The following is a 25,925-nucleotide window of genomic DNA, read 5'->3' on the forward strand; positions in this document are numbered from 1 at the left end:
ATAAATATCGTATCAGCACCAAAGTATCATAATAATATCGTATCGTGAAGTCCCTGGCAATTCCCAGCCCAACATATAGCCCATCCATATTATCAGGTATACCATAAGCAATTAGCATTATCACCTGTTGCCCAACTGATGCAGCATAGTGGCTATAAATAAATATAGTTGAAGGACCAAGTTGCCTATCTGCATTTACCCTATTGGGCTAATCATTAGCTCAATCCCGAATGTGATCTATTTTTATTAAAAAAAAAATACCCTTTTTTCTTCCCAATTGGTAGTTGCAGTCTTGTCTCATCGCTGCAACTCCCGTACGGACTCAGGAGAGGCGAAGGTCGAGAGCCGTGCGCCCTCCGAAACACAACCCAACCAAGCTGCACTGCTTCTTGACAAAATGCCCACTTAACCCGGAAGCCAGCCGCACCAGTATGTCGGAGGAAACGTATTGGTGCTGTGGCGCCCGGCCCGCCACAGGAGTCGCTAGTGCGCGATGGGACAAGGACATCCCTGCCGGCCAAACCCTCCTCTAACCCGGACGACGTTGGGCCAATTGTGGGTCTCCCGGTCGCGGCCGGCTGCGACATAGCTTGGACTCGAACCCAGAATCTGTAGTGGCACAGCTAGCACTGCGACGCAGTGCCTTAGACCACTGCTCCACTCAGGAGGCCCCGAATGTGATCTTTTAACTAGTTAGCATCATATTGATGAATTTTATGTTCCAAAAAATTGCATGAACACAGTGACCTATAATGTAGGTATCTGTTAGGGTAACGTGGGGTAAAACACCCCCTGCCTGTACTTCTCACAGAAACCACTTCATGTCACCATTCTCCCCCCAACACTTTCCCTGGTTGCCACTCTTGCTCAACAAAAAAACGTCATCCGTCTCATCACAATTGAAGTTACTCCCCCAAAAATGTATTTGAGGTAGGGTGGATTTTCTTTTTTTACCCCAAGTTACCCTACAATAGACAGGTGTTACATTTAGCCCCACTCTCCCCTATGCACTCAGGAATAAAGTAGGAATGGAAAGCTGGATCTCCCTCTTTTTAACAAAGGCCATTTTAAAACGGCTATTTCTCCCGTAATTGCATTAAGCGTTGTTGTGCATGGATTGCTTGTCAGAATGCATGTTTCCCTCCCAATGGCACTCGCAACTGGAATACACCTCGAGAGGAATAGCCTATTTCTCTCGCATAGAACACACAACATAGATATACTATTCTACTATGGGGTTATTTTGTTTTTTCGATTCATTGTTTTAAAGAGGAAAAGTCAATGTGGACTGTTCACTGTTCTTGGATCTTCAAAATATTATTTTGTGTTCCATATTTTTATTTTTTGCCTTAGCGGCAATGATTTTGCCGCGGTGCTGCGCCACGGCTAAATGACTGCAACACTGCGTGCGTGTGTGCGCCCCTGCTTTGACACACCAGAGGGCATGGAGGCCTGTGCTGTTAATCCGCTGTACTGGGATCATTAGTGCCGTCACACCGTCGCTGGATGAATGAACTGGGGCCTGTTACCGCCACTCGTATCCCACACCGGAGATGGATGGTAGCGGAAGGGGGGCCCCTGCTCACTGCCCAGCCACCTACATCTTCCACTAGGATGGAGTCTCACAACATAGGCCTATACCCATGAGGTCTGGAGAAGAATGTGCTGTTGTGACACTCCTCAGTCAGAGACAAAATAAAACCTGATATTGTATTCTGCTGGGTTTTTTTGTGGGTGTGTGTGTTCCGCAGGTTCCGCGTGAGGCTGGGTGGTTGGCCATCTGTTAACACTCCTGACTGGCACTGGTTGGCAGGGCCGTCTGGTCTGTTTGTTCCTCACCGCGCTGAAGTGCCAGGGATGTCTACCGAACCCAGCAGTCTGGAGCTTCACAAAGACTTAAGAGGTGTTTCATGCCTCAGTCAGGACTGTAGGTAAGGGCTGTCTGGGAACGATCTAGGAATTCCCTTGAAGAGATTTCATAAAGACTTTTGGGCTTTTGTCTGCCTCAGGACTGGACTAGGTAAGGACTGTCTGGGGGTTACGGGACATGGGAAGGAACAACTGGGAATGCTGTAGGAAATCCCTCGCTGAGAGCTGGGAATCGACATCCAGTGACTTGTTTGCCCCACTCTGTGCTCAGGAGTCAGGCGGTCTGCCAGGACAGGCCTTGGCTGTGGAGAGGGAAAACACAGCGCAGTCACAGGGAGGATTCTGCTGTCTGCTCCAGGTTTGGCCCGGGGACCACCAGTCTCTCTCTCCCAGCATGAAGTCACCTCAGCCAGGGAGGCTTCTGGCTCCTAGCAATGACACAATGGAAGCTGTGACACACTGACGGTGGAAGGGAAGCATTTCAGGGCTACCAGCCTCTTACGCTGATTTCTATTGGAGGCCTGAGGACACAGCTGAAGACACTGGCCTGTGTTGGGAATCCGATCTGGATGCAGTCCGTGACGAATACGCCTGGTTAAACCACTGTATAGGAGATGTTCGGTGTTCAACGAATGGCGGACGAGGCATTTACAGAACAGGGTGGTCAGTGAGCGAACAGCTGTTCCTGGTTTTGCCACTCTGTGGAATTTCGGGCAGGACCGGAGAGATTTCTGTGTCGGTCGTGTCGGACTCCGATCTGGAGACGTGGCCAACTGTGTAAAGCAAAGAACATGGAAGGTTGCAGAGCAGGAAGCTGCGGCAGTGTACTATTCTGAGTGAAAGAGGGTGAGGTGCCCATAAAAGGCCTACCCTCACGCCTTTGTTTATTCTCTGTCGCTCTAAAACAAACCAATTTGCATAAGCATTTTGAAGGATAGGTGATTGAAGGGACCCGGTGTGCATTATCTTTGTGCATTATCTATTGCAGTGGTGTGTGTGTGTGTGTGTGATGGAGGGGGTTTGAGGAGGATGGTGTATGGGGAGGAGGGGGTGGCAGTGGGCGGGGTATCCGAACAGAGGGTAGTTAATGAGCAACACACACAGAGTCACAGGCACAGTACAGGCTATACAGCGGTGTATGAATGGGGCACAGGGCTAGGTAGAGCTGTAAATAGATCAACATGCTCATCTCCTTGCTCAGCAGCCCCTGTCTGTGTCCTCTCCACCTCTGCTCTGCTCATCAGCAGACTCGCTCCTCGCAGCCAGGCAAGGCCAAAAATAGCAGCACCCCGCCTCGATGTCTGCCTCTCTCCTCCTCCTCCTCTCTGAGTGTCTCTACCACACACACACACACACACACACACATAGGCACAGTGTGATCAGAGTCTCTCCACAGCATGGCAAACACACTGTTTACTCCTCCTGCATGCCACCAAACACCACTTCATAAATTGCTGTCCTGGCAGCATTTCAATAGTCTCACCCAGGACTAGCATCAAGTAGTGTCTGCTAGAAGACCTTTACACCATGCTGGCCAGTTATACTGAAAAAATATAGAAACACAACATGGAAAGTGTTGGTCCCATGTTTCATGAGCTGATATGAAAGGTCCCAGAAATGTTCCATACGCACCAAAAGCTTATTTCCATCAAATGTTGTGCACAGATGTGTTTATATCCCTGTTGGTGAGCATTTCTCCTTTGCCAAGATAATCCATCCACGTGACAGGTGTGGCATATCAAGAAGCTGATTAAACGGCATGATCATTACACAGGTGCACCTTGTGCTGGGGATAATAAAAGGCCACTGTAAAATGTGCATTTTTGTCACACAACACAATGCCACAGATGTCTGTAGTTATGAGGGAGGATGCACATGGCATGCTGACTGCAGGAATGTCCACCTGCGCTGTTGCCAGAGAATTTAAATTCTCTACCATAAGCCATCTACCAACATCGTTTTAGAGAATTTGGCAGTACCTCCAACCGGCCTCCCAACCGCATACCACTTGTATGGCGTTGTGTGGGCGAGCAATTTGCTGATGTCAACGTTGTGAGGGCGAGGGGTTTTCTGATGTCAACGTTGTGAGGGCGAGGGGTTTTCTGATGTCAACGTTGTGTGGGCGAGCGGTTTGCTGATGTCAACGTTGTGAACAGAGTGCCCCATGGTGGCGGTGGGATTATGGTATGGGCTGGCATAAGTTAGACAAACACAATTGAATTTTATCGATGGCAATTTGAATGCACAGAGAAACCGTGACGAGATCCTGAGGCCCATTGTCGTGCCATTCATCCGCTGCCACCACCTCATATTTCAGCATGATAATGCACGGCCCCATGTCACAAGGAACTGTACACAATTCCTGGAAGCTGAAAATGTCCCAGTCCGTCAATGGCCCGCATACTCACCAGACATGTCACCCATTGAGCATGTTTGGGATGCTCTGGATCGACGCGTTTGACCGCGTGTTCCAGTTCCTGCCAATATCCAGAAACTGCGCACAGCCGTTGAAGAGTGGGACAACATTCCACAGGCCACAAACAACAGCCTGGTCATCTCTATGCAATGTGCTGCATGAGGGAAGTGGTGGTCTGATCCACGCCCCTACTGTTTTATTTTCAGGTGTCTGTGACCAAAGGATGCATATCTGTAGTACCAGTCATGTGAAATCCATCGATATTTAGAGCCTAATGCAGGTATTTCATTTGACTGATTTCCTGAACTGTAACCCAGTAAAATATTAGAAATTGTTGCATGCTGCGTTTTTTAATATTTTTGTTCAGTATAGTTTATAAAGAAGCGGCATACATTTCTACGCCCCCCCCAACCCCCCAAGCGGGTGACTGGAATAAACCCCTCCGACTAGAGCAATGGGATTTAAAGTAGTCATTCATCTCTTTTCTTTCTCCTCTTCCCTTCACTGCAGTCTCTGTTCTCTCCCTCCTCAAACAAGTATTCCCCCCCCTCGTGTCGTGTGGTGCAGGACGGCGTCTGTAGCGAACCCGAGGAACTGAACCGTCGCGTGAGATTCGACACGCGGACACCCTCCCTCCCCCATGGGTGACGCCGTGCCCACGACGTGGACCAGAGACGGGCACGGCACATCGATATCCCCCACAACACACTCCCGTTTTTATTACCCTGAAGTCTAATGTAAAACGAGACACACACACACACACACACAAACACCCCCCGCGTTTACTGGGATGTATTTTAGAACGGCCGTGTGTCTGTGCGAGGAGTTATGACGCACCCGCCCGCATTTAAAACTCATTAGAAGGACGGGAAGATAAATGATGGTGCAGATCTTTGCTAAGCAAGCAGAAGCTTTATTGATCGACAGTATCTTCATGCGGCACCCATTAGTTTGTTCCTGCCATCCGTCCCTTCTTCTCTCCATACCATACGGGGCTATGGGAAGATGTCAGGCCGCTGGTGGGTTGGGCTGTGAGGTTCTCCCTCTCTCTTTTTGTTTTGTTGCAGGTGCTCTGGCAGGGATGGAGGGAAACCGTGACTCTTATGAAGCAGCATAATGGGTAGGGGGTTAGATTTGATGATGCCAGGTGCGTCTCTCCCTCAGTCTAACTTGCTCTGCCTTTCCCTCTGATCGTTCTCTCTCTACTTCTTACTCTCTCTTTCTTACACTCTGTTTCGCTATTTCTTTCTCTCGCCCCCTCTTACACTTCGCTCGCTCGCTCTCCACCCCCACCCTCTTCTGTCGCTGCCCGCACCCTAGTGCCCTGGCATTGAGACGGACGATGCAGGAGGCTCTCGCCAGATGTTGAGATACCAGTGTTAGGTTTCCATGAACCTTTCGTCTCCCCGCTATTCTCCCTACAGTGGAAGGGACTGGGTTCATGACCAGGCAGATATTATGTCCTCGACGTGGGCTCAGGCTGTGTTGACGAGCCTCTCTTCCACGGTGTTCGGTTCTGTTCTCTCAACTCACTAGAACATCTTGGCTTTATTTTTTCTTGTTACTGTACAACCCAGTTGGTATTTGTGTCCATAATCCACAGTCCCAATCCCTAACCAAGTTTTGTCCATGTTCTTTATTACTCTGGCCCAGAGGCAATAGCAGAGGGGACGTTACCCCCTACAGACCCCCAACTAAGAGGGACTTGCCCTCCCCCTGCATCCCTCGCTCCCTCCCAGACTCCCCCTCACGCCGAAGCTACATTCATCTGTGGGTTGTGCCTCAGGGCCCAAATTGTACAGAGAGAAGGGTTCTATACAGCTCCACACTCTTGTTCTGTGTGACCCCGGAGCTTCCTGCAATCAATCAGGTCCAGTCCAGCGAAAGCATGAATGGGTATTCATCAAGATGGAGGATCTGAGTGGCTAGTTGCGCACACACGTGCATGCAAACTCTCACACACATACACACAAGCTAATTTCCATATTTATTAAGAGCGCTGCTCCATGCAGTGAGAGGGACTCCTATAGACTGCTGTCTGGCTGGAGGGATCCACGTCTGTCTGTCTGTCTGTCTGTGTCTCTGTCTGTCTGTGCGTTCCTTCACAGACAGCAGCAGTGTACAGCAGCAGTGTACAGTAGCAGCTAGCAGGCAGCACTCTGACTGTAACTCTACAGTACTGACAGACTGGAGCTGCTGCTGTAATGCTGAGTCATTCAGACCCGCTGCCTGCTGCAGACCTGGAGGAGGAGAGGGAGAATCATCATCTCTGCCTCCATGTTCCTTCCTGTAGATAGTTTCTATAGAGGACTCTAGTGCCCTGCTTTAGCATGGACAGCGCCATTGAGGACTTTCACCATTTTGAAGTAGTTAACTGGGTGGGACTTCCTATGGGTTAAGGAAGGATCACATAATTCCATCCAGGTCATCAGGAGGGATCAGCCAATGAATTATACTTGTGAGCAAACGTGGCAGTAATTCACAGACTTGGGCTTTATTGCTGTTCAAACAATGCACTCCCGGTGGCAGTGTGAACTCTTTCAGTTTGTTTACCAACTCGTAGAAGAAGAATAAAATGGACTACTTCAAAATGGAGATGTCCTCAGTTGTGCTGACCATGCTCTAGTAGATGCCATAATGGGACGGCTACAATGTTGCGTCCTCTATGATAGGGCCCTGTCTGCAGTAGCCCCACAGTTCCCTTCTCCTGGTCTGGTCCTCCCTCCCTTTAACAAATCAGGGAGCTCCGCTCGGTCGGGGGGGCGTTCAGGAGCTGATGGGTGGCTGGGGACTACGCTCTACTCAGACAGGAAGAGAAAGAGAGAGAACAGCCCTAGGGCCTAGACCTCAGTCAGTCACAACTCCCTCTTTCATTTCCTCTCTCTCTTACTCTCTCTCACTCTCTTTCTTACTCACTCACTCAGTCTCTCTAAGAGACCGAGAGAGAATCTCAGTCTCTCTCTCTCAGTCCCTTAAAGAGAGACTCTCACTTTCGATCTCAATCTCTTTCTCACACTCTCTCTCTTTTAGAAAGAGAGACTATATCTACCTCTCTTTTTCTCTCCCTCTCTCACTTTATTTTTCTGTCTCTGTGTGTCTCTCTCGCTCCCTCTCCTTTCCTCTATCTTTCTTATTTCCTCTCGCTCCTTACCGGCCAGCTGGGTGGAAAGAATCACTTGTTTATATTTCCCCGCTGTCTGTCAGGGGCTTGTGCTGCTTGCCGGCTTCCGTTACCTAGCAACTGCAGTAGCAGCTTCACCAATGGCTTTGGCTGTGTGTGTCTGTGTGCCACGACTGTGTTCGCTAGCAAGGCACATACACCCCCCCCCCCCCCACACACACACACACACACACACGTTCCCAACTGTACCTAGCCTACCTCACAGCTCCTTTTGTCTGCCCTTTCCGCCCCCAACTGGCTCCATGCCAGTCTACCTGTCTGTCTGTCTGTCCTTAGAGAAGACACACTGCCTAGTGCACTTATCCTGCCTTGACTGTCTGTTTCTGTGGTGGTGAAAGGATCGGATGTCCGATTAGGCCGTTCTATGTAGACGCGAAGGGTTATTCACCGGTCTGGTCTGCTCGCCTTGTTGATGCCCGTGTGCCGAAACTGAAAGCAATTCACATGCTGTGTTTGCCACTGTCGTCTGTAAGGGGTTTCCCTGGAGAGCTGCTTTCTCTTGGTTGGCGCTGTCCGTTTGCCCTCACTCACCTCACGATGACATAACCCTGTCTGTTTCTCCGCATATTTTCACCACTTCCTGTGTCACCCTCTGCATGGTTGCAGAGATACGTAGGATGTTGTTTTTGCGCAGGCTGTTTTCTCTGCAGAAATACTCTATGCCACGGGTTCAGATTGAACAATTGGGCCCGGGGAACTGCGGACTGCAGCGGCATTGCACTTGACAGCATCTGTCATGCAGCGGGCAGGGCCAGGCTGGGTGGAGACTACAGTGCCAAAGCGCCCCCCCCCCCCCCCAAAAAAAATAATAGAACTCCATTACCCACAACAACCCCTCCCCCGCCCCTCCTCAATTCCCCTACAAATGGTGATATTAAGGGGCCGTGTGGCGTTCTCTGTGTTGAGCGCGTGCCCGGGTTTCCTAGCGGACAGATGGGGCTGACGTGTGGGAGAGGAGAGGCTCTGTAGGTGCTGGGGCGGTGAAGCTCTGTACTGCTTCCTCCTGCTGTCAGTCCTTCCGTCTCATCTGGTCTGCATGGTCTCGATGGCTTGGCTTCCTTTTTAGTTCTGTCACACAGAATATTTATTTATTTCCACACCCGTCCCCCGTCTACTATCCAGTTGGTTAGTAATGACCGGCTAGACATCCCCCTCGTGGAGACAGTCCCCCGTCTACTATCCAGTTGGTTAGTAATGACCGGCTAGACATCCCCCTCGTGGAGACAGTCCCCCGTCTACTATCCAGTTGGTTAGTAATGACCGGCTAGACATCCCCCTCGTGGAGACAGTCCCCCGTCTACTATCCAGTTGGTTAGTAATGACCGGCTAGACATCGTGGTGGCTCGCACTCATGATTCAAGGCTCCTTTTACAGACCTTTTGTTGTTTTTCATCAGTCTGTCTGAGCAGGGCTGGATGGCGGCATTTCTCTTCCCGCGGTTGGAAAGTGTGTACGAGCTATTTTACTGGACCCCCCCTCTCTTTCTTCCCTCAGTAGAGAGGCCAATCTGTCTCCCTTGTGTGCATGTCTAGTATTAATAGTATCTTAGTAAAATCAGTCATGTCACCGGCTGTAAATATGTTGTTTAAAGTCGGCCCGCTTTTGCTTTTTGTGTAAATGAACTAGGAGTCTGACTACTACTTGAATTTAGTTTTATATCGCTGTATAATGCCGAGTGGCTTTGTGTTTTGACTCTGTGCCTGTTTTCACATTTGTTACTATGGGTTGAGGTAACCAACTTTCTTTTTGAGTTTGACACAGTAGCTCTGCCACATGAACACACACCCTCTGTCTGAAGGACGAGGCGGACCAACGCGAACGGCCATCCTATCGCCTCTGACCACAGAACATTGTTTGTTCAATTCCCAAGGATTTCTCCACGGTGAATGAAGGATTAGCCTACCACTGTCTCAAGCAGACTGACTCTCTCTCCCTCTCGCTCTCTCAGGTCAGAAGACCTGTCTCCACCTCCATGGCATCTTCCCCTACCTCTATGTGCCCTACGATGGCTATGGGCAGCAGGCGGATCGCTACCTGCGTCAGGTGGCCTTCAGCGTCGACAGGGCCCTCAACGTGTCCATGGGAAACCCCTCCTCCAACACACAGCACGTCTTCAAGGTGGCACTGGTCTCCGGCATGTAAGTCTCCGCTCCCTCTCTTTTAACTAGACCACTGTTCCTTAGTAGGGTCACTCGGTACACGGCGGAGGCTCTTTCTTAATTTGGTTTTCCTCCCATCCTGTTTCCTCGCTTCCTTCATCAAACCTCATTGGAGGAGATGACCCAAGGTTCCTCCCCTAGGGCATTCTCCTCCTATGGGTTTTGAGTAGGAGGCGAGGAGAGAAGACACGAGGAATCAAGAAAAGACACATTGAGAAAGGGGCAGAGTCTGAAGGCTCACATGTTATGTTAGAAGGTGAATGGTAGGTGAAGTCTGTATTGTGTTGTTTTCCCAAGAGGTTCTTCTGTGTCTCCCCCCCCCCACAGGCCTTTTTATGGATACCATGCCATGGAGAAGAAGTTTATGAAGATCTATCTGTACAATCCTCAGATGGTCAAAAGGTGAGGAGCGTGTTCTACTGTTTTTGCCTTAGCTTGCATTTCTCACCAGTCTGTGTTTTTTTTTTTTTAGTTGGAGCTGTAATAGCCTATATGTTAACATTCGCAATGTGTTCCTGTTGTTAGAGAGGGCTATGCTCTCTGTCTGTAGGCTAGCCTGTGTGGACATGACTATGATGCTCATTCTGCTGATATTGATCGGCCCGCTTATGTAGTACAGAGCTCTCGCGGTGTGTGTGTGTTTTGAGACAGAGAGACAGAGCGAGTGTGTGTGTGTGTGTGTGTGTGTGTGTGTGTGTGTGTGTGTGTGTGTGTGTGTGTGTGTGCGTGCACCGGCTGTTATTTAGCTGCTGAAGCTATCAGTCACTGTGAGTGGAGTCGTGCTACTGCACTGATTCCGAGAGACGGGACAGAGGAGAGAGAGAGCGAGCGAGTGATACCGAGGGAGGAGAGCGAGCGAGAGACACTGAGGGAGGAGAGAGAGACTAACTGGCAAACTGTCTGCTCCCAGCCAGACTGACTGTTATGAGCCCCTGTCTTGTTCCAGATCAATCACTGAATCAATCAACTCTCTCCGCTCTGACCTTTAAAGGGGAACTGTCACTGTGGCCTACATTATTATTATGGATATAGGACCGACCAAAAGACTGGCGGGACGTTTCAGGTTTGAAAAGTAAAATTGCGTGTTGTCACAGTTGTTTTCCAGCGACTCGGACTACAAGGTGACTGTGTTTTTTGAATGAAAGCATATCAAACTCTGGAATGAAAGCCTCTCCGACTCTTTTTGGAACACACAGCTTTTTCTGGATGCAAAGTACATGTCTAGGAATAGCGTACAATAGCGTACATCTAATCCAACGTAAAACCGTGTGTGTGTGTGTGTGTGTGTGTGTGTGGTTCCAGGGTGTGTGAGCTGTTACAAGGAGGCGCTGTGATGAACAAGAGCTACCAGCCCCACGAGGCCCACATCCCCTACCTGCTGCAGCTGTTCATCGACTACAACCTGTACGGCATGAACCTGGTCAACCTGGGAGCCGTCAAGTTCCGCCGGAGACAGCCGTGCAGAGGTAAGGGACGGACAGGAACGGAGTAGGCTGCTTAGGAACCTTGTTACAAACCGGTGACCTGCTGAGTGGTGTTGCGGCACACCGTTTTATTTGTTGCTGTCCCCCCCCCCCCCCCTTCTCTTTTTCAAGCAGTCATGGGTACGACTGTTGCCTGTTAGGTGTGGCTGAGGGGTGCGCAGTATGCCCAGTCGTAACAGTCCAGAGCTATGACTGGACATACTGGCTCGGTGGGGTGTGTTAGAGAGGAAGAGCTGCCATGCTTTGTCGTGATGTATTTGTGTTCTTTACGATGGCCTTGAGATGCTTCGGGCAGCCGCTGTAGTTCTCTTTCTATCTCTCTCTCACTCAAACACACACACACACACACACACACACACACACACACACCTTATCCTCCTAATGCATCCTGGTCAGTGTGTAATTTGCTAAGTGGCTAGCAGGTAACACCCTTGCTTTACAAAGACCTGACAGGCTTTCCATAAAATTCTTTTAAAAAGGTGGACTTCTTCAAAGATGACACCTCACCAACACACAGTAAAGTTTAGAGCGGAAGAAAAGAGTGCGGGAGAAGACTGGAAGTAATGGGGTCCGTGGCAGACTAGAGGAATAACTAGCATTCTGGAACACTGCAAGCCTGTTGAGCATACCTAACAAGAAGTGAAGGTACACAGAAGATCCAGAATAGAACGCTAGACCGACGACCCGTCCGTCGTCCGTCCGTCGTCCGTCCCCCGATCCAGGAGCCTGAAGCACATTCTTGGTACTGCTGCTGCATACCTGTTTTTTCACCTGAGTTGGATAAACACCCAGCCATCAATCTAGAGAAATGAACAGCAAGGGCTGGAATATGGATGTGTTTACTTATGACCTGTTGAACTCGGGCTGTTGATTGAACTTGCACTGTACACAGCTGTTTAGTATTAATATTACGTCCCACATCGCCTCTGCCAACCAAAACAAAACCACAGGCAGCTAGCCGAGCTGGGACAATCGATATCTCTCCGGTGAGGCTGGAGAGTGTTGAGGGCCGTGGCAGTCAGATTTCCTCCCGTCATCCCAGGACGTGAACCTGTGACTCGCTAGGCGCCTCGCAGTAGCAGGGCGAGAGTGGTAGAACAGGGGGGAGGTGTCACAGTGGGATTGGAGGAGCAGGAAGGTTTCCCGGATCTAAGGGTTGAACTTAGCCTTGGCTTCACACTCGTCTACGCCTGATGGTTGGGAATAAAGCGGTAGATTGGCCATTTTCTGTTTGATCTCGACTAAGGCTTACTAAGCGCTAATCCCGGGCCGTGCTGAGCCGAGATGGGACAGGTATCTCCGCTCTGCAGTTGTCTTCATGCCTGAGCGAGTCTCCTGGGCCAGGGAAGGCAGAACCCAGCATGACACCACCATGCATGGAAGGGTTAATGAATAGGCCAGGACCCCCTCCCCCCCGGCTTCAGATGAACAGGTTCTTAACAATGTTCACGCAACGCTCTCCCAGACAAAGAGAGGGCCACTTCCTGGATTCTGATGCAATCAATGGAAAATGGGTTGCAAAGAACCAAAAAGTACAAAGGGACTAAAACTCTGTGATAATGTACACCTGCTTATATTCTTCTTTGTACAACACCTAGTTGAAAGGGGGTTTGTAATCTGGGATCAAGTGAAGACGATGACAAAAGACCTGGGATTTTAGAAAGCTGTGTAGATCCAAATAAATTGGAAAATACTGAGCTGGTATGCTTTTCTTTTTGCATTTTGCTGTATGTTGAAGACACTATCTGCGGACTGGTTTACAACACATGATTCACATGTTTTTGTGTGTCTGTGTGTGCACGTGTCTCTTAAGCAGAGGGATTTCCCCCAGATCGCCAGGGCTGCAGCAGCAGGCCAGGCACCAGCCCCTTGAAGAGCCCCTGTACCTCCAAACTGAGTGACAGTACGCTGGGAGGCATGTTTGTCCGCTGGGAGGATGATGCCATAGCCTGGTGAGCCACGCCAGCACAGACCGGCTCCAATTACATGTTGTGGGCATATGCAGCGTTGTGTTTGTAGGTCTTGTCTGTACATTTCTTTCCGTGTAGGATTTGGTGTGTAATGTGTATATCCATGTTGTGTGCTCACCTCTTGCTCTCTCGCTCGCCCAATCTGCATTATCTCCTTCTTTCTTTCTCCATTTCGCTCCCTCTCTCTGTCTCTCTGTCTCTCTGTCTCTCTCTCTCTGTCTCTCTGTCTCTCTGTCTCTCTGTCTCTGTCTCTCTGATGCAGTTCCCTGGTCTTGGAGGATGTGGAGAAACAGAGCACATGTGAGCTGGAAGTGGATGCTGTGGCTGTAGACATCCTCAACCGTCTGGAGATAGAGAGTAAGGACGGCGAGAAACTGGGAAACAACATCTTTTAGTCATATATAAAACCGCCAGTCAGACGTTCCGACAGACGCATGAGGAGAGACTGAGGGAACGGGTTGGTGAATGACTCCACTGCTCTGACTATGCGACACGGTCGAGGAATGAAGGCTTTTCCTCGTCAAACCTCAGTTGCGTCTCAAATGGCAACCTATTCCCTATGTAGTGCACTACTTTTTTGACCGGAGCCCTATAGGAGCCCTATATAGGGTTCCATTTGGGACCCCTGCCGATGTAACCCAGATGAGCGATGGAGGCCTTCTCCAGATCAAACAGTCTGTCTCTCACCCCACTGCCAGTCTCCTGCTCTCCAGCACATGAGAGCGTTAGATCAGTGACCACCCGGGCCAAAACAAACACTGTCCACTCACCCTGTCTCTCTGTAGTCTCGTCTGCCTCAGACCTTCTGTGAGGGAGGGGAGGGGGGGGAGCGAGGGAGAGAGAAACGGGGGTGTAGGATGGAAGAGCAGGGAACATAAAGCAAAAAGAGAACATTCCGTTAAAAACATGCGCGAATACGCGTCTTGCATTGGAATGTTTTCCCAGACCTTATAGTATCTCAATCCAGTATGAACTATTTCTACAGCCTTTCTGCTATTCGTGATAAATGTTAGGAACAGAATGACACAGCAGAAACAAAGTGCTTGGTTGTGTTTTAGATTAGCTGTGCTCAGAATATGGAGTGTGGGAAAAACACACACACACACACACACACCATTATCTGGCAGAAAGGGGGTCACGCCAGGGCAGTCCACATATGTGCCTTCAGCAAGTAGATTTTCCATCTGCCCAAAAAACAGACATACAAACTCGCAGTTGAAAAGGAAATGGTTTGAGGAATGATTCTGATTTCGAGCTCTTGTCCAGTTTTGAGTGGTTAGTGGTGATCTGAGCTCTTTAACTTTGCGTGCGTCAATGTACTCTTTGAAACAAAGGCCCTCATTCAACCAACTGTAGATGGGAAATGCAGAGGCCCTCATTCAACCGACTGATCTATGCCGACACTGTGTGTGTGCAGATCAGATTGGCAGCAACCCTGGCCTGCAGGCCATCTGGGAGGATGAGAAGCAGAGACGACGAGAGAAGAACCAGTCATCTCAGATGGAGACCCCACAGTCACAGGGTGAGTGAACCAGTCATCTCAGAGACCCCCACGGTCACAGGGTGAGTGAACCAGTCATCTCAGAGACCCCCACGGTCACAGGGTGAGTGAACCAGTCATCTCAGAGACCCCCACAGTCACAGGGTGAGTGACTGACAGCTCTATACCTCCTCACAGCCCGTTCCTCCGTTAGTCAACACCACAGTTAAACTTCCAGCAGGTCTACCTACATGCGTATCGGCTGAATATAAAGGTGACTGACAAAATAATGAAAACACAAACCTAGTGTCCTAATAGGGAGTTGGGCCACCACGAACCAGAACAGCTTCAATGCACCTTGGCGTAAATTCTACAAGTGTCTGTTGGAGGGATGCGACACAATTCTTACATGAGAAATTCCCGAATTTGGCATTTTTGTTGATGGTGGTGGAAAAACGCTGTCTCAGGCGCCGCTCCAGAATCTGTCATAAGTGTTAAATTGGGTTGAGATCTGGTGACTGCGACGGCCATGACGTACGATACACATCGTTTTCACGCTCGTCGAACCATTCAGCGACCAGGATAGAAATGCTTCACCGTAGGTCGAAGGCGATCACTCAAAATGGCTGTGCATTTATTAGCGTTTGCCTTTCCCTCTAAGGGGTTGAGTCGACCTAAACCAGGGGTTTCCGACAGGTAGATCGCCGCCCGCTTACGAGTAGCTAGCCAATCAATTCTGAACGCACATGCGTTTTTCCATCACACACTGTCATAAACATACAGCTCCCAGCTGATATCGAATCAAAAGCCACATTGACATTTTCCCACCCCTGGTTAGCCACTATTGGCTTAAAAAGCCAAATGTAACACAATATCTGCTAACTAATTTCCAGCAATATTGCCCGTCTGTCTGTTTGGACCGTGCTTTTGTCTAACACGCCGTATGTAGCCAGTTAGCGTTGCTAATGACAACGTCTTTTGGGTCGAGTAAACAGAGACTTTCCATCAAAACATTTTAACTGAGAAGGTTAACTGCAAAGTAGGCTTGCCTAGCATGACTGTTTGTTTAATTTGGGTGGCCGTTGTTTAGCAAACTCTGCCGTGACATGTTCTGCAGCAGTCGGCCGAACAGCAGAAACATCATTAGACCAACAAATTCTTCTCTTGTTAGATGGGCAGTTAAAGGGGAATTCCAGTTTTTCCAGGCCTACATTTCTTTCTTCTGATGTGATTTAAGCATTGACTCAAGACATACATTTTTGGTGTTTCTCTGTGAATATTTGTAATATTGAGTAGGAAACATAAAAAAAAATTAAAAAAACGGAGAAAACTGAATATAATTTTATGGGGCCTGACATGCCAAATAATGTTTACTAACCATTATTTTACCAGGCATATTGACAGAAAACACATCTCTTGTACACTAAAGACCCGGGGAAGGGTTGCAGGGTAGAGAAGAGAAGACAAATGAGTCGCTCGGGTTATGTTTTTTTTAAAGTAGCTCTGATGCTAGAAAAGGTTGGCGACCCCTGACCTTAACCATGCCAGGAAATTGCACCCCACACCATAACAGAGCCGCCAGAACCCTCATCTACTCAACTGTTTTTTATTATTTTCGCTGTTACCTGTAAGTCAATGCCAGTGGAGGCTGCTGTGGGGAGGACGGCTCATAATAATGGCTGGAATGGAGCGAACGGAATGGCATCCAACGCGTGGAAACCATTCCACCTATTCCCCTCCAGCCATTACCACGAGCCCGTCCTCCCCAATAAAGGTGCCATCAATCGCCAGTGGTCTATTCCCCATATTATGTGCCATCTGCTTGTTGGAACATGCATCGACCAGGTAATAAATAACCTAGGCTTGTCTCTGTCACGATTCACGCCTTTCTGAGTCCGACTGCTGTCCCATGTGCATCACACATATATCAAAGTGTAATAATTGAACCTCTGCCTGCGTTTTGGTGCTCCTCCAGATCGCGGGTTTGTCGCCTCGACGGAGAGCGAGAGAGCCTTCATGCAGAGATTCAAGGAGATCCTGAAGGAAAATGAGTTTGATGTGTAAGTAACAACTTTCACCCTCAAGCTTTGCTGTCTTTAAGCGGGGGAATGGCTCGCCACAAGAGTTTCCCATAGTCTTTAAGGGTAACTTGAGTGTTAGTCATCGTCGGACAAACAGTTGCTCAACATTGCGTAAGTGGATAGCTGTGCTTTGTTTGGTTTGGGAAGTTGAGAGAGGGGGCGGCAGGGGTGGTCTTTGAGAGTAAACATCTGCTGCTTTCAAGACAAGATGTCTACCGCCGGAGAACACATAAGTTGCGTTTAGAGAGAATCTACATCTGGTCTGTCTTTCATTCTTTATGTTAAAACGGCTACTTATTTTCCCCATGCCTTTTTGGTTAGTGTATTGCTGTCTTTGTCTATATGAGATGGTGGCTGCATGCCTCTTCCTGGTTCATCTCAACACTGTCAGTGGCTGGGCCAGAGAGGATGGAGGGAGGGAGGGAGGGGGTTGGTCCAGGGTTGATGGGGGTCATTGCTGTCTAATATCCCAGGGCTCTCCCTGTTCCCCCTCCTTGCCGAGCAGAAAGAATTTCCTGTTATAAATAAAAGTACAGTTGGCCCGGTGTGTGCTGTTACATCAGGTCCAGATGGCTCCTACTCACAAAGCTAAGTTGATACCAATGGGTAGAAAGTGGGAGGAAAGTGAAACGGCTCTATCAAAGGCCAGGCCAGTATGGGAGCAGTTTGGGCCCTGGCACAGGGACCCGTTTCCTCTCACGTGATGGCGCTGTGGCTTGGCAGCACTGTGACACACACACACATTCCCAGATCACAACTCTCACTGGTTGTCTGGCGTGCTGTCGCATGTATACGCATTGTCTTTGATTTGAGTCCGTCTGTCTACTGTACATCTAAAGGTGTCCACTACACTCTTATGTACTTTTTTAAAGCTGTTATTTAGTTGCTCTCTCTCTCTCTGATTGTTACCACAGACAGACAGGCAGGCTGTACTGTAGTAAGTACAGACGAGCGGTTTTTGCGGATGGGAGGAGGCGGAGTTGGGAGCTGAAACGTTTTAATCGCTGCAGGAATCTCCTGGCACCTGCTGGGCTCCCTCGTTTAGCCACCAAAGTCATTAGGAACGAGACTAATTAACACCAGATCGAGACAGTCGTGAGCACAGAGGCCTGTCTCTGGAGCCCCTCTGCACTCCTTCATCTGCCCCACAATAATGGAAATGAGACATATAGAATATTCAAATTCTTTTTTGGGGGGGGGGACTAGTACCTGCATTGCTTGTTCTACCTTTTGTGTACCACCTTGCATATTTTTCAATATTTCGTTGAGTTGATAAGTAGTGAGTTGCTAAGCAATGCAGGGGTGCAGCACGGGACAAAGCGGATGGCAGAGCCTGATAGGGAGAGGCATCTGGAGGAGAGCCCAAAGTACTGCTGGCCACCTGCCAGCTTTCCATTCATACCTCCTCCTACACACACACACACACACACACACTCCCTCTTCTCTTTCTCTCGATCCCACACTCTTCTCTCTCTCTCTCTCACTCGTTCTCCCTCTCTGTCTCTCTCTCTCTCACACACACACTGCAGCCATATCTCCTGATTAAGACAATAAGGATTGCTAATAAAACATGACTGCTGCGGCGCTTGGTCCCAGGGACCTCGTCTATGACTCAAGTAATAACCTTAGCAACAGTCTCCCTTTTGAACGGTCGTATCCCTCTCTTTTTTAAATAGGACTCAGTCTGGGTCTGTGGATGACGTGGCAGAGGAGCAGGATCCATCCCCAGCTGAACTGTCTCTACACCCTGATGTCCTGACCCCAGAGCTGCTGCGGTGTACACCAGCCAACCTGGTAGAGGCGCATAGAGACTCCCAGACAGGTGAGCAAGGCATTTTCGTCTGCCCACTGGCCCTCTGCCAGTCTAGACAGTAAAGGGGATGTGACGTCAACTTTCCTCCCAATTCTCCCTACCGACTGTCTGTCTGAATGCCAGAGAAGGTGGATTGACATTCGTCCAAATGATATCCTATCACTCCTACTGTGACTGAATTTCAAGTGTGACACAGTGTTGATCTACATTAGCCTAATCTGCTCGCTCAGTCTGCCAAGTCTCCCGTAGGACCGGTGGAAATGCTAGGGAAGCAAGGCGACTGGCACACACGGAGACAGAATGGAGTACGGCGGGGCCTCATGCTGAACCATTCACTGTGGCTGTGTCCCAAATGGCACCCTATTCCCCGTATAGTGTACGACTTTTGACCAGGGCCCATAGGGCTCTGGTCAAAAGTAGTGCCCTGTGTAGGGAATAGGGTGCCATTTGGGACACGTGCGCTCTGTTTGTCAGTAATGATAACCTTCTCTCCCTCTCTCCCGCCACTCAGACACTAAAAGGAGCCGTGGTAAAGACCAGGAGGAGGCCATTGTGGATGAGGAGGCCATTCTGAGTCTGTTGGAGAGCAGTCAGACCTTTCTCCCCCTCTCCCAGAAATCCAACCACTCACCCATACTAGGTAGGCAAACATACTGCACTGTGTTCATCGGATCTACGGAGAACAGCTTATCCTACTGCTCTTATGTCAGTTTCATTTTTTTTTTTTATCTGCTTTTAATCAACGGATTGTTTATATAGCATCGCCAATGGCAGTTTTTAAACTCTGGGCCCTAGTTATAACTCCAGGCCATAAGCAGAGCATCCAAGTCTGGAGATGAGCAACCTCCAAGGTATTTCTGTGTGTTGCAGACAGCAGCCAGGACCATGCCATGGTGGACCTGCTGGCAGGCCTGGAGGATGATGGGTATCGGGCGGCCCCTATGAGGCAGAACTCCCAGCATTCCCTGCCCGGGGGAGGGAGCGCTCACTACAACAGTGATGAGGAGGAGGAGGGGCCAGAGCTAGAGAGGGAGGAGGCAGAACTCAGTCTGCTGATGTCACAGAGATGGGACAGCGACCTTCCAGAACAGTCTACTAGACGGAGGTGACTGATTTTCTTATTTTCTTTCTTTACCTTGTACTTCTTTTCCTTGCTCAATATTAAATTAACTATGAGTTTAATATTAACTCAATAAAAACACCTAATTACATAATTATCTTGTTTCTTGTGTTGTCACTGAATTCACAATGGTAAACAGTAAACACTTTTGGCAGTCAGATGAAGGTCACCTGCGGGGGGCCGTGACTAAATAGTTTAAGCGATGCCTCATTGTTAAATCAATGTGTCTTATCTCCCTCCGTAGACCTGGTGTGAAGGAGGCAGAAGAGAGCTTCAGTGACGAGCCCCAGGACTCGTCAGATGAGGAGATGGAATGGAGTGGGAACAACTCTCTTTTTGCCAACCTGTCCATTCCTCAGCTGGACGGTGCTGCGGATGAGAACAGCGGTGAGTTATAAGAACGTAATATAGATGATAAACTGCAGCTAACACATCGACACATTTCATTGACTCCTGCCTTATACATTCCTGTCACGGTATCGAGATGTTATGTCTCCTCTCCTGTTATATCTCCTCTTTAGATTCATCGGTAACGGACAAAGGCTCCAGGACCCACTCGTCCCTCACCGTCACCGATAAGATCCTGGGGAAGAGGAACCCCTTTCCTGGGGAGACAGTCCACCTGGAGCCCTCGTCTTCAGCCAAGATCCTCCTAGACCGCAAACACCCGGAGCACCGGCAAGCCCTCTCACAGGACAAAGAGGAACCAGCTGATAAGCACTTCCTCTCCCTCAGCCAAGACAGTCATGAGTGTTCCACAGGGTTCAAGGTGAATAAAGAGATACCTTACATCCAGCCGGTCAAACACCCCATTCCCTGCAACATCGCCAACCAGGCCGAGGTCTCTCAGATCTGTGTGGACAAAATGGATGTCGTTCGGCCTCTGTACACCTACGAGAAGAAGACGATGGCTCTGGATGAGTCGGATCTGGACGTCTTTCCGTTCGGCAACGGGAAAATCACCCAGAGCAGGAAGAAGTACAGCAGCATCAAGAACGTGGAGAAGAATCGCCTGTCCATCCTGCAGAACCACAGGAGCTTCTCCCTGTGTTACTCTGAGCTGAGGAACTGCCCCAGCAAGACAGATCTAGAGCTGGGTCAGAAAGACTGTAAAAGCCCCATACCGAGGAACAGTATAAACCCAGCCCCCTGCCCCATAGAAGAGGACGAGCTCATTGCCTCGCGGGAGGGTGAGATGGGCCGAGGCAGCGAGGAGGGGGACATGGGCGAGCTGAAGATCCGGTACGAGGACTATCAGGAGAACAAGACTGAGAGGACCATAGTAGCCCAGCAGGAGGCACACTACAAGTTCTTCCCCAGTGTCATTCTCTCCAACTGCCTTACCAGGCCCGCCAAGAAGGTGGTGGGCAACAAGTTGACCGACGGCTGCGCTAAGCTAGAGCAGGCAGAGCCACGCAGGTCCAGGCTAAAGCTGGGCAAGAGGAGGTCGGCTGCAGCAGCCCAGAAAGCTAAAGCGAACGCTGGGGAAAGCCTAGCCTCTGACAGCCAAGTGGGCATGGCCTTAACGTCCATCATGCCTGCCTGTCCTAAGAGCACGGACACAGTGGCAAAGTCAGTCATGGAGGAGACTGGACCCACAGCACCACTCCCAGAATCGCCTGCTCCTGCCCATTCCCCTGCCCTGGTCCCTTCCCCTCTTCCAGCCCCTGTCGTGTCCCCTACACCGTCCCCAGTCCCTGCCAGTCCCACTGAGGCGTCTGTGGAGGGCAGGTTGGCCCCACTGCCTGAGCTTCCTGCTAAAGTGACCAGCACCAAAGCCTCCGGTCTGCCTGGCAGCAAGTACACCCTGAGGGCCAAGCGCAAGATGAGCTACGACAGCAGCGAGGACGGGGAACACTCGGGCGCCTCTCGTGTGAAGCACCCTCTGGCCCTCCGAGACAACTACGTCCGCTTCAAAGACAACTATATCCTCAGCACGCAGGAACTCAAGTACCAGAAACGACGGAAGATGTCCAGAAAGGAGCCACGGGAGCCACCCATCATCATCAAGTACATCATCATCAACAGGTTCAAGGGTCGGAAGAACATGTTGGTGAAGATGGCCAAGGTGAGTGCTGAGGAGCAGCGGGTGGTGCTCACACCAGACAAACTGGAGACGTACACTAAAATGGCACCTCTCAAGACCTTCTGGCCTAAGGTTCTAGAGTCTTGTGCAGTCAAGTTTCCTCTCAGTGAGCCCAAGGCTAATAAGAAACAGCCCAAACGAAAGGTTAAGGTCAACACCACCACCACTAAGAAAACGGTCAGTGGCCCACCCAAACCTCGAGTCAGAGTCAGGCAGGGGGGTGAGAGGCCTAGAAGGACTAAAGGCCTTAGGAAAGCCTCGACTCTGCCCTCTCTGCCATGCCCGCGGCCATGTTACTGTGAACTGGCCAATGACCATGCCACTGAGTACTCTGATGTGATGGTGGAGTTGGGTTATCTGTCTGAGAGATCCCCTAGCCCCACTGATTCAACCCCACCCCGGTGTTGGTCCCCCAGTGACCCCCTTATGGAAGCCATGTCCTCTGATGGGTTGATGAACCCATTAAATGATCCCTGTCTCAGTTCTGTGTGTCAGGAAACCCCCCCAGAGTCCTTAGGCCGAGGTGTGCGGAACCGAAGCCGGACTGCTAAACCTAGCAGCCCAAGAAGACGGACTAAGTCTGCTAATAAGCTTTCGGCGGAAGTCAAAAAGGAGAGTGCCACGAGAAGGAAAAGTACTACTGGGACTCCACGGAGGAGAAAGAAAGATCTAGAAACAGTTGATGGGACTAGTGTGGGTGGTGACTCTACTAACGCCACCACAAGAACGCGAAGGCCTCGTAGGAAAAAGCAGGCTGAAGAGGCTGAACAGCTCCCTGTAAAAAGCAGAGACTGTGACAGTTCCCAGCTCCTCTTCCCAGAGGATGAGTTGCCTCCTACTGAATCCTCTTCAAAGGCTGTACCACCCTTTCAGCAGTCAGCTAACAAAACCAGCCAGATCATTGACGGCTCCCATGGGGTCACTGGCTCTAAATCCCTGTCCCAGTTCATTGAACCAAAGTCCGAGGACTATGAGACCTCCATCATGGAGGTGAACCAAAGCTTTGCTCTCAAACTCTTCCAAACGCATCCAGGCCAACTGCAGGGTTGTGCTGTGAAGGCAGAAACTACGGTTGATGAGTGCACAGCTCCTCAGGTGAAGTCCCCCATGGTGGGGAAGAGTAAGGGCGCCCCCAAAGCAGGGTCCCCCCACTCAGGCCTTAGGAACGGGGAGGCCCTACCTGAGGATACCTCTGGCCTGGCTGTTCTGAAGAAGCTCCTGCAGAAGAGGCAGCAGAGAGGTGGTCAGTGCCTCCCAACCCAGACAGTGGGCACAGAGATCTCCTCCTCCACTACAACACAGCCCCCTGGCCCCACACCAGACCCTGCTGCAGCCAAGCCACCAAGAGCCAGGAAAACTCCCTCAGCCACCCCACGGAAACCCCGGGTCTCAAGAACTACAACTCCCAAGGAGAAGAAGCCCAGAAGCAGGAAGGGTAAGGTGAACTCTCAGCCGGAGTTACCGGTGAAGCAGGAGCCACCTATGTCAGACGACAGCCCAGTGTTCCTGTCAGACCCAGGCCTGGACAGCTGCTACTCCATAGAGGACAGCCTCTCCCCAGAGCTCCCACACAACTACAACTTCGACATCAACGCTATCGGCATTGGCAGCCAGACAGAGTTCTCCAGCCTGTACATGGGCAGCCAGTTTGTTCTGACCGACAAGAATCTGCCTCAGAAGTTCCTGAGTGACATCACCCAGGAGGCTGTCCCTGCGCTGGCGCTGAGCATTGAGAAGAGGCCTGATAGGCTGTCTGGGTCTGGGGAGGCGCTCCAACGAAGCTTGTCTGGACCTCTGAGTCCTGACCTCTTTGACAAGCCAGAAAATGGTGAATCTGTCTCCAACCATTTATCTTCTCTGGATTCCGAGAGGTTACTGAGGAGCAGAGAGTGGGGAACGTCCCTGGGCAAACTCCACGGCCTCAGCCACTTCCAGGGCTTTCACTGTGAGAGGAAAGAGCTGCTGTTCTCTGCCTTCGACCCCGTCTTACCGCTGCCTTTGAGCTCTGCGTCTTTCGCAGACAACGAAGGATCACCGACCGGGGACTTACTGGAGGGGAATGATGCTTTGACGTCGACCACGGCCAGTAGTTCTCCGCGCTCGGTTAACTCTATATCCCAGGTGAAGACCAGTAGCCAGCTCCTCAGGGGGACAGGGGGGGGAGCCCACATCCTCAAGCCCCTCATGTCCCCTCCCAACCGGGAAGAGATCCTCACCACCCTCCTGGACCTGGAGATGTCTGAGGCCACCTTTCAGGAACCCTTCTGCAGCAACCCCTCAGATGCCCCAGGGAAACCCAGGTAAGACTACTAAGCTCTAATCGCGGAATTATTTGATTTACTTTTTTTTAAAGCACTGTATAACAACTACTGATGTGAAAAATACTTAATACATTTGATTGATTGAGTCGAGGGTTAAATGTTACACACAATATCTGTCTGTGACTAAGGCTGTGGCGTAGGCATGATGTCGTACATCGTTCACTCATTTTATCTTCTCCAGGGAGGTCGGTGGGCGTAAGTTGACGGTGGAGACCAGGTTGGCCAAGGAGCTGGCTGAGTTCAACGGGGACCTATCCCTGGAGGGGCTACACTTCTGGAAGACGGCCTTCTCCGCCATGACACGGCCCGGCTCCTCTCACACCCTGGGAGCAGAAGCCACCGGAGACCAGGCCCAGCTCAGCCCCTCTTCAGCCGGGGACCAGAAGGTCATTCTGCTGCCCTGTAGGAGCGCCCCCAGCCGCGAGCGCGTCCAGCTATGGTTGGAGGCCAGGAAACAGTACGAGCATCTGAAGAGGGGCAGGAGAGACATGGGGGCACTGGAGAGGGGAAGGTTAGAACAGATAAGAGAAGAGCAGCAAACGGACAGGACTGAACAGCCCACTCTGTTCCATTGTGCAGCATTGAAGGAAGAGGAGGGGTTTGTGAAGCCCTCCGATATCAGGACTCAGAGGGACAATCTCTCTCTACATATATCACCTGTTGAGGGGTTGGAAACTCAGGACAGCCCCAGAGGAGTGAAGCCTGTATCAGACATTAACACCAGAGACCCCGAGGAGGAGTACTACGGTAAATCCATCTCTCCAGACTCACCAGACCTGCCGCCCTGGCAGCAGCCCAGCCCCTCAAGACTAGATGGAGTAGAGGGTGAGAGGAGAGGGTCAGATCTAGGGTCACCCTTGTCCCCCAGGCTCTGCACCTCCCCAGAGAGGAGCGAGGAGAAGCACTTCCTCAGTCCCTCTCCCTTGCCTTCCACGAAGAGCCGGGGGGACAGGGAGAGGACCAGCCCCCACCTTCAGCTCCACAGCACCCCAGTCCTCAGGAGACGCAGATGCAGGGGCGAGTCTGAACCTGTGTGCAGCACCCCTTTGACTGAAGGTAAGCCCCATCATTCTCCGGCCGCAGGCCGTCGGCACCTATCACTCTTCATCCTGCCTCGGCCGCTAACACTAACTCCGACCGTGGGAAATGACATTAGCGATAGCATCCGCTATCCTTCCCGCCGTAAGCTTTTCTTTACTCCAACTTTCTTTCTTACCTCGGTGTGAAATTTTTATGGCTTCTATTAATGACTGCATAATTGACTAATCAAGCGTACCAGAATTGTTAATCTGTCACAGTCATTTATTGAATTAGCTTTAATAGGAGGAAGCCGTCTGCATGCAGTTGTTTTGTCCTCTGGAAGGTCATTATGCGTCGAACCACCACCCTGAACTCATTTTGGGGTTTCTGTTCAATCCCAGACGCGGAGTCTCCATCTCAGAGACTGCAGCACAGGAGAGGGGAGCACACAGAAACCCTGAGGAGAGTGCTACTGACCACACAGATGAAGGTCAGGACAAACACAGAGAATTTAAGCTCCTATTCATTTTAGGCCATTCACTCCAAAAAAAAAATTGTTTTTATATGTTGGCCTCTATACCTTAATGAGCTATGTATGGTTTCAGAATATTGATGAAGAGCATCAGACAAGTAAATAGCCCAAGACACGTTACAGATATTGCTTTGATCATTTGAATCAGTCGCGTTTACTTTATCTGCCCGGATACACCGTTCTCCCTTTTTAACGTTATGTGATCGGGCTTTCCCCCCCTTCCTCCGTCCCCAGAACCAGTTTGCTGCTTTGAACGTTACAAAGAAAGACAACTCTCAGATCGATGGCCCCAGCATCAGCAACTCGTACGGCTTCAAAGTCAGCATGCAGAACCTCCAGGACGCTAAAGCCCTGCACGAGGTGATACAAACACACACACACACACACACACAC

The 25,925-nt window shown here is 50.4% G+C and overlaps 1 protein-coding gene across 5 annotated transcripts in view; it reads left to right on the top strand.

The window, feature by feature from the left end:
* Positions 1-25,925, top strand: part of rev3l (REV3 like, DNA directed polymerase zeta catalytic subunit) — a 49,207-nt gene that overhangs the window by 14,350 nt on the left and 8,932 nt on the right. For 3 of the 5 annotated variants that reach the window (XM_014205016.2, XM_014205015.2, XM_014205013.2), the window contains 15 exons: positions 9,415-9,604; positions 9,953-10,027; positions 10,928-11,091; positions 12,923-13,061; positions 13,342-13,436; positions 14,497-14,601; positions 16,535-16,619; positions 18,317-18,462; positions 18,965-19,093; positions 19,324-19,558; positions 19,818-19,960; positions 20,095-23,959; positions 24,162-25,036; positions 25,402-25,490; positions 25,767-25,892. In XM_014205016.2, the coding sequence (XP_014060491.2) occupies positions 9,415-9,604; positions 9,953-10,027; positions 10,928-11,091; positions 12,923-13,061; positions 13,342-13,436; positions 14,497-14,601; positions 16,535-16,619; positions 18,317-18,462; positions 18,965-19,093; positions 19,324-19,558; positions 19,818-19,960; positions 20,095-23,959; positions 24,162-25,036; positions 25,402-25,490; positions 25,767-25,892 (6,461 nt within the window). Of the gene's footprint in view, positions 1-5,352; positions 5,406-9,414; positions 9,605-9,952; positions 10,028-10,927; positions 11,092-12,922; positions 13,062-13,341; positions 13,437-14,496; positions 14,602-16,534; positions 16,620-18,316; positions 18,463-18,964; positions 19,094-19,323; positions 19,559-19,817; positions 19,961-20,094; positions 23,960-24,161; positions 25,037-25,401; positions 25,491-25,766; positions 25,893-25,925 lie in introns of all 5 variants that reach the window. The other 2 variants (XM_014205017.2, XM_014205014.2) reach the window with 2 other exon arrangements.

The sequence above is a fragment of the Salmo salar genome, chromosome ssa06 (assembly GCF_905237065.1).
Source record: "Salmo salar chromosome ssa06, Ssal_v3.1, whole genome shotgun sequence".
NCBI lineage: Eukaryota > Metazoa > Chordata > Actinopteri > Salmoniformes > Salmonidae > Salmo > Salmo salar.